The sequence below is a fragment of the Macadamia integrifolia genome, chromosome 9 (genome assembly GCF_013358625.1).
Source record: "Macadamia integrifolia cultivar HAES 741 chromosome 9, SCU_Mint_v3, whole genome shotgun sequence".
NCBI lineage: Eukaryota > Viridiplantae > Streptophyta > Magnoliopsida > Proteales > Proteaceae > Macadamia > Macadamia integrifolia.
The window spans coordinates 23,894,010-23,907,543 of record NC_056565.1 but is presented as its reverse complement, the minus strand read 5'-3'; the positions used below and the strand labels follow the sequence as shown (position 1 = coordinate 23,907,543).

General features: G+C 38.3%; 1 protein-coding gene across 1 annotated transcript in view; it reads left to right on the top strand.

The window, feature by feature from the left end:
- Positions 1–1,092: 1,092 nt before the first annotated feature.
- Positions 1,093–13,534, top strand: part of LOC122089419 (protein EMBRYO SAC DEVELOPMENT ARREST 30) — a 13,980-nt gene continuing 1,538 nt past the window's right edge. The window contains exons 1-10 of the mRNA XM_042659136.1: positions 1,093–1,250; positions 1,602–1,827; positions 1,934–2,018; positions 4,451–4,521; positions 4,609–4,697; positions 4,804–5,047; positions 5,647–5,759; positions 6,951–7,041; positions 7,279–7,407; positions 11,851–12,404. Of these exons, the coding sequence (XP_042515070.1) occupies positions 1,660–1,827; positions 1,934–2,018; positions 4,451–4,521; positions 4,609–4,697; positions 4,804–5,047; positions 5,647–5,759; positions 6,951–7,041; positions 7,279–7,407; positions 11,851–12,404 (1,544 nt within the window). The 5' untranslated portion in view covers positions 1,093–1,250; positions 1,602–1,659. The remainder of the gene's footprint in view (positions 1,251–1,601; positions 1,828–1,933; positions 2,019–4,450; positions 4,522–4,608; positions 4,698–4,803; positions 5,048–5,646; positions 5,760–6,950; positions 7,042–7,278; positions 7,408–11,850; positions 12,405–13,534) is intronic.

Sequence of the window (13,534 nt, the reverse complement as noted above, 5' to 3'; positions counted from 1 at the left end):
GCACACAGTATCAAAATTTTCAAATATGAAAACCAGCTCATTTGTTGGGAAGATATGGACAAAACTATATTGAAAGCAACTTTGTAGCACAAAATGGAATTCACATACAATATTACATTTTCCTCTCATATTTTCCACAATTATATATATTTGCCCATATTTTCCAACAATTATAGTCATTGAAATGATCACATTGAATTTACTCAAAAGGAAAAATTCAGTCATACTGTATATTTAATAGTTTCTATTATCATCAAAGAGAGACAAAAAAAAATCCATTAACAAGAAAAAAAGAAGAGGTTATCAGTTCAACTCTTTTTAGGACCTACTTGTGAAAAGAACATAAGGATCATGTGAGCAAACAACATACAAGAGTAGATCGATAAGATTTGATAATAGATACCATATATAGGAATTAGGAGGGCAACAAGATCATTTTAATACACTTTTTTTTTTTTCTGTTCTTTCTTTTCATGACTTCCAAAAAGTCTAAGAAGAAAAGAAAACCACCTTCTACCAAAAAAAAAAGAAAACCACCTGAAATTGGGACCAAAATAAAACCACCTAAAATTGGGAACAAAATAGTGATCTTTTTGCAATAAAGATCTCAATGGTCCGGGCTGGTTAAGTCATGGACCCCCAATCTTCTTATCAAAGTACTAGGTAGGGTCCTTACTGATTCTATTTGTCAGAGGAAGTACACTCAACAGTACTTTGGATGGAGAACCTTTCAGACTCCCTCCTATTTCATTAGAAAAAAAAAAATTGAACGACCACGTGGCAATTCCTGAAAGCGCGTTAGTTATATGACACTTTCAGCACTTCCACCACTCGCAATTACACCGTCACAGTATTGAGTATTTCCCAAACGCGGCATTGTGTCTCTACTTTCAATGTATCACTCGCGAGTGAGTTGCAGTGTTGAATATTAAAATCTACAAAATTGTTTCTGTTTTGTGAAAACCATCAATCCGATTGGAATCTTCCTCGAAGACAAATTGTAGAAAACGCGGATTGCACCAGATATTCTGATCCAATGGTAATGATTTCGCTTAAAATAAAATTTAGCGCCATTTCTCGTCACTGCTCACTACCATAGGAAAATAGATTAATTTTTTTTTTTTTTGGCGATGACGATCTCACTTTGTATTCGAATCGCATTCACAACTAGTAGGGCTTCTCTTTCACAGTTCCACAGAAGCTTTCTACTTCACTGAATTTCAATTTCAAGAGAAGATCTTCGATTTCTGGTATGTGTTCCATTGTTTCTCTTCGATTCTTGAAGCGCTTTTTTATCTTCTTTCTTGATGTTTGAATCGATTCTTTGGTTTTTTTCCGCAGATCCCGCTCTAGCTTTGTAGAATCTTTAGTCTCAATCTTGGCAAAAAGGACTTTTTTTTTTTTTTTTTTAATTGGATTTGGTTCTTAGCTTACTGCGTATTAGATATAGAAAGAAAAACAAATTCTAGATTTATAATTTAATTTTCCCCCATTGTATTCAATCTGTATTCCTGCCTTGTGATGCAATCTTAGATTTTTTTGCTTTTGGATCTTATTGCTTATATTTGGATGCTCTACGTTTTTATGGGTTTTCAATGCAGAGTTTGTATTTGTATATTTTCTTCTTGCGAATTCTTCTTCTTGGGGTGTGAAGCGAAGATGATATTCAAGTCTAAGATTAAATGGGCTGCACTTTTGGGGCTCGTATTTTCGTTGTTTTCTTTATTGGTGCATCTTCTTCTTGCCAATTACTCGACGGCGGAGTTAGTGCAATACAATGCAATGGTGGGTCTTGCTGAAGATTTTACTCCGAAATTTGGGAGAGAGGTTTGCTACATCTCATCCCATTTGCGTTCTAGTACTAGATTAGTTTATTTTTGGCTTCTCAATGTAATTTAGTTTTCTAATTTCTGTTACATTAATGTTATTCCAGAGCATTCGGTACAGAAAGTTATGGGGAGCTGTGAAGCCTCTGGAGTCTTTACAGCCGTATGCTAATCCCAGAAGCAGATATCCTGGTAATATTTGCTCAAACCTAGAAGCAGCAGTGGCTTTTTTTTTTTTTTTTTTTTTCCGGGGCGGTGGGGTGTTTGGGGTCCTTCATAAAGCTAAGGCCATTATCCGTTGAAAGAATTCATTACAGAACTGCATCAGCTTACCAAAGATTAATATAGAAACCGGTGGAGAACTGGAACATTATTCCCCCTTTTTTTGAAAAATAACAACTTCTATTGATTAGAAGAGAAGTGAGCACAATGGCCTCAGGGAAATATAAAGTGGTCATACCCTTTGAATAGAGTGAGACTAGTCTCTGTTGAAGGAGGTGGAGATTAACCATTAAGTGTACATGCCTCAACTTCTGGGCTGGGGGTTGAGGACAGAACTTGGGGCGGGGGATGCCAAACTACCAATGCCAATATCTCTATTGGAAAGCCAAGACTGTGATTGAGTTTCTACTTTTAGGCTATGTTTGGTAGCGAAGAAAAGAAAAAATTCAAAAATTTTTGAATTTGAAGAGAGAGATAGACACATAAAAAAATCATTGTGCAATAATTCTTTTTTGTCTTATTATGTCTTTTGTACTTTTTTCTTTTCTTGACTACCAAACATAGCCTTAAGGTCATTTTCTGGGATTCTAGGGAGTCTGGTGTCCCAATGTTGAGACTAGATGTGACCAGTAGTCTTAGGGTGGTGATTAATTAATTCGTAATGACTCCTTGAGACTTGAGAGTGAAAGCTGAGGAGTACCAGCAGTCAGGGTATGAAGCACAGTAGTATCTTCACTAAAACTACTGATTCATTATGAGGCCAGTGCAGAGGGTCAGGGTTTGGAGAGTGTCTCCATCTTCATCCAAAGGCCTAAGACTGAGCTTGTGATGATCCTTAGATTGAGTATAAGGCTAAGTGTCTAGATAATTCGTAAAGAGCCTTTGTGTCATATAGAGTGAAAGCCTTAGATAATGTAGAAGATTCAGAATCACTGTCATATTAGTAGTAAGGCCAGCATAAGCATTGTGGTGTCCTGAGCAGGGAAATGCTGCCTAGCAGCTCTCGGGAGAGTTAATGGATAAAAGTTTGTGATGCGCTGGAGAGGTGCCACAGCTTAGATTAGGGCCTGTCATTCCCTTGGAGATCAAAACCCCCCAAAAGGGGAAAATACTTTTCTGATACCAATTCAGCATTTGTGCAATCAATGTTTTCCGAATGGTCATAGGTGTCTCGTACCCTGTGCTAAGTGGGTGTTGCTTGAATACAATTGGCAGTAAATAGCCATAAAACAGGTAGATTGATGTAGTTTATGATGGCCCCATGTTAGTTTAGGAGGTCTTTCCCAGTGAAAAAAGACGTTTTTTTCTCTCTGTTTTCATCGGAATCTTTGTTGGCTGCTGGAGACTGTCTTCACATGCTATCCTCTTGTGGTATGAAATGGCAGTGATCAGGTGGTGCACTTAGGAACGAATACATCCTGAAGGCACATTATATTCCAAATAACATATTTTTGACGCATAATAGCTCACTGCTGGGGTCTGAGCAATCTTGGCTGACATGATGTCATGGCAATCATAGTCATGAGATCTGAAACCAGTTATGCTGACCCAGTAACCACTTATCTCGCTGTTACTTGGCTGGTTTGAATACCTGAAAACCACTGCGGATTGTGAAGCTATGGCTTCTTTTCATATCGCCAGTGACTTTATTGAGTGATTGGTGCAGGAGCATTGCCAATAGCATTTCAAGCCCTTGATTTTGCAAGAATATATATTCCAAATAAGTTACATTTTGATAAAGTTGTAGTGAAAGGGTTTATTAGTAAATTGTATTTATTAGAATCTAGTTTTGGAGAGAGTCGTTATTTAGCTTAGTTTTGGATAGGGTAAGATTTGTCTAATCAATTCCTATCTACTTAATGTCCTGGTTGTATGATTTGAGTTGGATGATATGTTCTTCTCTCTGTTTTCCAGGCTTGATTTGATTGAGGATTTCAGAATCCTATAATCAACTTTCCATCCTGGACTTGTCTTGTTTCTAGGTTGGATCTCAAATTTGTATTTTAAATAATCCTGGTTTCTACAAATCTAGTTGGGCACAAAATCTGCCCTTCTGCGGGGAATAATCTACGTCAGTGATTATTCTGGGAATTACAATATTTAAAGATTTATCATCTATTTATAGGGGTCATCTTAGCAGCCATATTCCATTTTCATCCGCTTGGCCATGCTGGGAAGAAGGGTCTTTAAGAAATTTGGCGAAGTGAAAGTAAACTTTAGCTTGGTGATCAACAGACTATACTGCAGCGTGGTTTTGTTGTTTCTCTTCTCTGACCTTTACTCTACATTCCATGGCCTTTTTTATTTTTCATTGTACTCTTTTTTGAACTCCCGGTATTGTAGCACATGAGAAGCTCAATTTCATCTCTAACTTAGTGAATTTCTTTCTTTGGTTGTTACAGTTCCAAATGATCAGAACAATGGTTTCATTTATGCAAAAATTTTTGGCAGATTTGAGAAGATAAGATCTTCGGTGTGCATCTTTTTCCCCTTATTGGAATTTTTTTTTCTTGGTTGTAATTTCTGCCAGGAGTTTGTAACATGTTTGTTAATTTGCTAGATCTGTGATCTTGTCACCATATCCAGGCTTCTAAATGCAACTCTTGTCATTCCAGAGATTCAAGACAGTACTCGCTCAAAAGGCATCAGGTTTCTTTTATTAGCTTTCACTTTGTACTTGGCATGGCAGAAGTTTGTCTCTATCTATATGTCAAATTGTCAATACATGTTTGTCCCTAATATCCACATTGTACAGTTCCAAGTTCAAGAGCTTTTCGTATCTTTACAACGAGGAGCAATTCATTGCAGCACTCACAAATGATGTAATTATTGTGAAGAGCCTACCAGACAGTTTGAAGGAGGCAAGGAAGAGGAAAGAGTTCCCTTTGTTTAAGCCCAAAAGTTCAGCTTCTCCAAGTTTTTATATCAAAGAAGTTCTGCCCGAGTTGAAAAGAAGAATGGTTATCGGGTTGGTGCTTAATGATGGAGGGTGCCTACAGGTAATTTTGCATTTCTTACTGGAAGAATAACTACATGGGGAATGATATTTTCTAGTTTAGAATGGTTTACATTTGGGGGTGGGGGAAGTATTGGTATGGTTCAGGATGTTATACTCATTAATTAAATTTCTTCTTTGGAGAAGGTTGCTGTCCCCTATATGAAGCCATTACTCGTTAGAAAAGAAAATACAGATTTTATGCTTTCTCATTTTCCAACCTTCTTAACTTGATTGCCTTTTAGCACTATATTAATGGGTAGTTGATTGGCTGATTGGGGGCTTTGAGGTGTAAGTAATGTTTGTTTTGTTGGTTATTTTATATCAGCAACATTCTGTTCCATAGGTTGTTACTGTTGTTTGAAACAATATCTTGAAATTTCTAATGGGGAGAGGTTTTGTGCACGATCATGCTTTCAGCCATTGGATGGTCATGACCATGAACAGTACACGACCATTATCCCCCATCCAACGGTTGAAGGCATGATTGTGCATGGTACACAGCCGTGCACAAAACCTTTTGCCATATCTAATTATTAAATTATTAATATCCATAATTGATGTCCAAATCCCTCTGACTCAATATCTTTCTTTTCCTTTCAGTCCATCCTACCTCCGAGCTTGGCCGAGTATCAAAGACTCAGATGCAGGGTGGCCTTCCATGCACTTCATTTTCGTCCAGAAATTCAGGCACTTGGGCACCAGATAGTGGAGAGGTAGCTATCTTAGATAGGAAATGATCTTCGTTGTCAATCCTGTTGAACTTAAGGACCAAAACTTCCCATATTTGTCAACATATTCTTTGGTCAATTGATGTTAGCTGAGAAAGATTTAATTAGATGCTTTTCATTTTATTCTGTAAAAAGATTATACCCAATATCTGTTTAATGCTTTGACTTGAGGGAACAATATAATGAAACAATCTGGTTCCATTTCCTGTATATTTTCTGTATTCTACTTTTCTTTTTTTTTTTTTTTTTTTAATATCTGTATGTGAAATGCTTTGACTTGAGGAAAAATCTCCAGTTGACGGTCCAGTCAAGATAAGCTTATCTTCATGGCTCTCCATTTTGATCCACCTGGACAGCTGACATCATCAAACTGTTTGTGGGTTGGGTTGTACACCCCATGGATTAGTCACATGACAAATTAGGGCTTCCATCTAAACCATATGGCCCATCATGCAATAGCTTTTATTATATTTTTTTTTTTTTTGGGGGTGGGGGGTGGGTGGAGAAGTTATCTAGTTGGTCCAACCAAATATGCTTATCTGGTTGGCCAAAAATCTGCCATGTGGCATGTCAGATTGGCTAAATTTTGTGGACGGGTAGGTCTCAAGGTCCCCCTGCCCACCTGTCAAGTTTTAGCCTAATTGGAGTTGGCCAAGTGGCTAACTAGAGCTTTGAATAAATTGAGGTTTACAAGAGGACTACGGAAGGGTGCATGCCAATACATGGACACTGAAAATACATTGGTGCAGGAACATATATGGGAGGGTATTTGATTGAACTTTAGGCTGGAATTTGACTCGTGGGGAATCCAGATGTTGTCCCATCTATCCAATGGTATAATTGCTGCATCATGTTGCCATGTGGCAGAATTACATGGGAAAACCTGGTAATGGTTGGGCCAAGAAGCGGTGATTTTCCAATTTCAGAATCTAGGAAATATGGATTTCTCATTAATTTTTTTTCCGACATATGTGGGAACCACATGAGCTGTAAATTAAGGGCTTTACATGGTTCCCTTTTATTTAAGAATGGGTAAAACTGAGCAATGACATCTATATTTTCGAGCTTGAGTTCTCAATTTTCATGCCATGTTACTACTTGGCACCAAGGCTGCATTTCTTATCCAAACCACTTATAGCTTGCTTGTTGATCACTTCCATTTGATATTTTTCACAGATTACGGGTTTGGGGCCAACCATACCTGGCTTTTCATCCTGGCATTGTCAGAGATACTTTGGCATATCATGGTTGTGCAGAGCTTTTTCAGGTTTCTTGTTGAAGCTTTGTCCTTTTATTCTCTTTTTTGGATTTTTATTAAGCCTGTTTCTCCATATTATGCCTTTTATTTTGGGGTTTTGTTTGACGTTCATTAGTTTAAATATTTGCTGTTTAGGGACTTTGTTGACCTATCACATTTGTTGGTTTGTCGTGTATCATGAGGATGTATTTGTATCCTGCTTTTGGTAGTTTTCTGACTTCATTTGTAACACTTCTACTTGTCTAGGATGTTCACACTGAACTTATACAGCACCGGAGGAAACAAATGATGAAAGAAGGGATAATCAATGAAAAATTGAGTGTTGATTCACACGTGCGAAAAATAAATGGTTCATGCCCACTCATGCCTGAAGAGGTAAATCCAATGGTTTAGTCAGTATTTTGTTTAGAAAATGTTTCAGTTTCTCCTTCTATGAGATTTCCCTCGGAAAACTGTTGAATTGAAATAAGTTTATTGATGGGACCACCATTTGTTCCTATCCAACAGCTAATCTGATGAAGTTAATGTTTTTTGAAACCAATATGAATCCAAGTGATTTAGGTTGGAGTTTCAAAAATTTCATAAGCCTGCTAATCATCTATCGATATGCAATGTGTTATGTGAAGCCTATGAATGGCTGGCTTCTCAATTGCATTGAATTTCCTGTGGTACTGCTTCCAAAAAGAGAGTGGTTACTGAAATGGTCACAGCTACCAGAGTGTCCCAAACTGCGTCCTGACTGCTAATGATATCAGAAGGCATTTGTAAAAATCATGAAAATTTTGAAGGGAAAAAAGAGGGTAAGATCTGTTGTTTGTACTGTACTTTAAATTGTCTAATGAAGATAGAATGCATTCCCTACTGATGGCTACAAAAACAGCTCCAAAACTCTATCAAAGAATGAAGCAACCTCTAGGATGAAGAATAGTCAACTTCCTCAAAGAGTTGGAATGAGGAATGGGGACTTAAGGGGGTTTTAGGACTTGAGACTCGGGGGTTTTCTCCCATCAAAGGTTGTTCATGTGAGGATGCCCTGATATTTAGATGACATCCAGGATGACTAGACTCCCAGAATGAGAAAATGGCTGTTCCAGCCATTAGATCTGTTTCGTTGGAGGGTATCACTCTAACCTTTATACACCTCTAAATGTCTGGAATGACATCCTGAACACTATAGCTCATTTGAGGATGAGCTTAGGGTAAGGCAGATATATGACTAGGCATCCCATCTGCATTGAAGTGTCAATTTCTCAATTCCATAAAAAATTCTTTTAGATTCAGGCACTTGTGTAAGAGGGATAAGATTGGTTGCTAAATAACTGTAGCCATAGTTGTCAGGGTGATGCCCAGGCGTCCAGGCAGCTTTTTCTTGGTGAGGTGCCTTGTTCCCTTGACTGCCTTGGTTCACCTAGATGCCATGATGAGTGGGAGAGGTAGTGTTAAGACGAGAGTGAAAGAAGTCTAAGTTGAGTCATAGTCTAAGGGCCCGTTTGATTTTGTTTCTGCCATTTCTGTGTCTAGAAACAGCAAAAACGGATTTTTCCGTTTCTATTCTAAGAAACGATTTTTTATCTTAAAAAAGTGTTTGATTTTTCCATTTCAGGAAACATTTTCAGTAGACATTGGTGTTTGATTTTATTCCTTATAACAACAAAGATCTGCTGCCTGAACTGCAACATCATCTTAAAGAGCAAGATTATAAAAGCAATGGTCTGGCCAATGATCGAAAAGGGTCCAATTGGGAATGGAACAACACTAACCTCATTACTGATATAGTGATATCCATTTCTCAACTAGTAAAAGTGTGGTCAGTAATAGAGATATTTTTTTTTCTGCCTAAAACCCAACTGTCTCAAATATCTGAAAGAAGACAACTTGTTCATAAGTAAATTGAGTGTGAAAACTTACCAGAATCCTGGGTCCTAAACTGGTTTTCACCTCTTAACTCTCCAAAGCTCCAAGAACATCCTATACAGGAAAAGGTGACCCCAGAGATAGGAAAAGATGATCACAGAGAAAGAGAAGATCTTTAACTCAATTCTGCTACAAGGGTATTAAGCACACAATGAAACTCAACAAAAAGGATTGCTTCAACACCAAAAACCTCAAAATCAAGGGGGGCTATTCTTTAAACCTCGATTCAGTAAGAACACTTAACAATTCTAGAGTAAAGTGAACAACAACTGCCGGCTATGTACACGTTTACCCAGAGATGCTACACCTATACATCACTGACCGATCCACACAGCTTAGGAGGAATCAGAAATTAGGGCCAAGAATTATTACCCATCAGAGATCAACAGAAAAAAAACCCCAAATCCCCACGTTACAGAGATGTAATCATATCTGTGAATTAGTGCTGGAAATTTTACCTGAGCTTGACGATCGAGCTTGTCGCTGCAAGGAGAGTTGCAGTGAGACCGTCGCTTGATGAGAGAGAGAGAGAGAGAGAGAGAGAGAGAGAGAGAGAGAGAGAGCAGAGAGACAGATGCCGAGCTTTGCTCAGACGCCGAGCTTTGCGGAGAGTTGCAGCTTGTGGAGAGCTGCAGGGAGAGAGGAGAGTTGGGCTTGGGTAGGGTGTCGGGATTTCATGATTTTTCCCCCTCACTTTGTTTCAAGAAACAGAAAAGCAAGTAATAGGTATTTCTTCATTCCTGCTTCTGGGAACAAAAATAGATATAAATTTTTATTTTTATTTCATTAAATAGGTGAAACAGAACAGAACAATCAAACGGAAACGAGGATGTTTTTTCGTTTCTGAGCACAGAAAAATGGAAAACCGTTTCTGGAAACAAAATCAAACGGACCCTAAGTTAGTCTTGGTTGTTATTAGAGTCCTAATAGGTTTCCTATGAAGAGTTGGTTGCTTGATTAATATAAGGGAGAGGATGTCCACGATAGAGGCATTCTATTCTATTTCTATTTGTTCATCCTCTCTCCTCTTCTCCATCTCCATCTTGCTTCTTTTCTCTTCTCTTCTCTTCTCTGCTCTTCTCTTCTCCTTCTTATTCATAGGTTCTGGTTGTTGAGATTAAACTTTATCACATGGTATCAAAGCGAAGAAGAAGAAGGAGAAGAAAAAAGTAATAATAAATACCATTATTGCTTCAAATACCATTCTAGTTTATTCTTAACTGTTTACTTGAGCACAAATTTCTCTTAAAGCAGATCGTCACCGTTAATCGTCTTTGTTTTCTCTCTCTGAGACTTATCGCTTGCCTCGCTGGTGATGAAACTAATGAATTTGGAGACACGTTCCTGCATTGTTTCCTTGTCATTCTTAACATTTTTCCCGCTTACTGGGAGAACTTTCTACATGATCCGGCTGATGTTCGTGATCAGCAGTACTTGTCCTGCTCTTGAACATTTGAACAGGGACTCTGGTCATCACTTCAGTGACTACCGTTGTCAGTGCTTGCGGGAGCTTCGGCCATGACTATAATAGTCTTACGTTGAGAAAGCAGGCATTGCAGAAGATTATCAATGGGACCAGAAACCCTAGCTCTCCAAATCACAAAAACCCTACTCCTGGCAGTGCCATAACAATATATTTGAGCGATCGATGAAGAGATTTGGGGAACATAGATGTACAGAGCGAAGGATAGAGGGAAAGGTATAGATGCAGAAATGCTTTGTATTTGGTGCGCATGGAGAAGAGAATCAATGGATTTTTTTCCTTCCTGAAATAGGAGATCATACCCTGGAGAGTTCAATCTCTTTGAAGTATTCTGGTTTCTGCCGCCCTGGTTCAAAGGCTAGAGCTTGAAGATGACTTCCCCACTCACCCGCCCACGTTATTCTCCTTTAAGGAATTAAATCTATTTTCTCTTAATTATAGTTTGTTTAATTACTAACCCTTTTTTGTCCCTTCTTATTCGACTATCTAAAGAGCCCATAAAGGTAATGTTTAATTATCTTTCTGCCACTTCCCCTACAAAACTTTATATATTTATAGAACCACCATTATCTTCCTACTATTGGCTATCATTCAATCGGGTGGGCCCATAGCAAACACAATAGGGTATTTTGACCTGGGTTCCACATCAATTAGGGATTGCATGAAGTAATTACAGATTTGCCATTTTCTTGTTCATTTGGCTATTATTTGATTTGGTAACTCACTGGATGTCGACCTGGCTATTTTTTTTTTCGCCCAAGAGTGATGTCAATGGTCAATTTAGGGATATATATATCTACACGGGTGATCTATACAATTTGCTTTGGTTGGAAGACTACATATTTCCTGTGGATGTTCTTGGTTCTCCGGTTTATTTATTGTTGACGCTGATTATTGCTAATAGATTATCCTTTGGTGTTCTCCCCTACATTATTTGTCCATGTGTAGTGCTATACGTGAGGGGGAGATTGGTTGTTATCGTTTGATATTTGAAGATTATTATTATTTGCTTGTTTATGTCATTTGCTCATGTCCTTAGTAACTAACAATTTGTTACTAGTGGTTTTCAACAACAAGATTCTTTAATGTGATTCCCAGCAACCTTATGCTGTTATCAGTGGTTTTCAGAAACCTTATGTTATGTGGTATGTAGTAACCTATACTGCACTTTTACCAGTGGTCCACTGTAGCCTATACTGCACTTCATCAGTGGAACCTATATTGCACTTTATCAGTGGTTCACAACAACCTATGCTGCACCTTCACCAGTGGTTCATAGCAACCTATGCTTACGTTTTTATCTGTCTTATTTGTGAAGATTACAACTTGCCTTCTTTGAGAAGGGTTTATGATGTTGTTACTGCTATGATGTTTTAGACTGTGGTTGGTATTCAGTGCCAGTTGTTATTGTGATTTCGCAGGTGGGACTTCTTCTCCGAGCAATGGGCTACCCTCCCAACACAATAATATATGTGGCTGGTTCTGAAGTATTTGGTGGCCAACGAGTCCTGATCCCTCTACGTGCCATGTATGTGAACTTAGTGGACCAAACTTCTTTGTGCAGCAAGCAAGAGTTGTCTGACTTAATTGGACCTGAGACTCCTCTTCCTCAAGATACATTCCATTTTCCTCAAGCCAAAAGTGAGAAACAGCTTATAGAAGAATGGAAGAAAGCTGGTCCTCGGCCTCGGCCTCTTCCTCCACCTCCAGACAGACCGATTTATCGCCATGAAAAGGAAGGTTGGTATGGTTGGATTGCTGAGAGTGACAAAGAGCCAGACCCTTCACCAATGGATTTCAGGATGCAAGCACACAGGTTACTTTGGGATGCTCTTGATTATATTGTGTCAGTGGAAGCAGATGCTTTTTTTCCAGGTTTTAACAATGATGGGAGTGGAGGGCCAGATTTTGCAGGCTTGGTCATGGGGCATCGGTTGTATGAGATGGCTTCTGCTAGGACATATCGACCAGATAGGTAAGAACATAAACATACTGACCCAAACTTTATATCAGTAAATATACTTTTGAAAAGGTGGAAACCTAGTCAAAAATCACTGGAGGTTGGTGCCAGTTCCTAGGTCAGGTTGTTGTTCTTGATCTGCTGGTACCTCACATCCTTGATATCAAAGCTTTTGATGATCTTGTTCTGATTCCCCATCTCTATATCCTTTTTCTTCTGCTGAAAGAAGATATTTTTTTCACGGGGGTTGGGGGGTGGGTAAACCTTTTACCAACTAAATGGGTCCTTTCTTGCATCCGTTGTCCTTCACATTGTGGGAACAAAAAACATATTGGAAGCTTCAATGTGGATTTGGTGCATGAAGCCAAGCTGTGATCTGATCAGCCACATGGATTTTTTTTCTGCCGCTCATCTCTGTTTAAGGTTTTGTTTGCCAAGTTTGACAGATCTCACCTTTTAAGGAGATTCTGTTGCATTAATTACCTACAGTTCTGAGGATCATCCAAAATTAGCCTTCATAGATTACTACCATTCCATTAAATTCTACTTTCTCACTTCCTCTTTTAATGCATTAAACAAGATAAGGGTAGAATGGGCTATGTTAGAAATCAAAGCATTTAATATTGTAATGGACAAACTAATAGGGACAGAAAAAACTCCAATATATAGTCTTTGTGGGACTGAAGGAATTCTTGTCAATCGTAGTCCATTTATATCTTTCCTCGCTGTTTCTTCCTGAGTCTCTCTTTGTCTACCGCATGGTCTTTCACTCCTCTAGGCTAATATGACATCACTCCGTACTGCTACATTTAATGGCCTCCATTGTAAATGTATATACCACATTAAATGACTCTCTCCATTGGGACCATTTATTTATTACTTCAATTTTTATTTTTTTTTCATTTCTATTTTTTCCACTCATTTATCTCAACATCATCATCTTAGCTTCAGTAATTTTGTATTATGTATTTTATCCTTGTCACCTAGCATTCAGGTCTATACAACATTGTTGGTCTTACTGCTGTCTATAGAATTTTCCTTTTTGAGTTTTGGTGGTGTGTCTATGACACTCCCAAAAAAAAGACTCTGCTCTGAATCTATAAGATAGATCTTTCTTGCTTTCTACTTATTTATTTATGATTCCC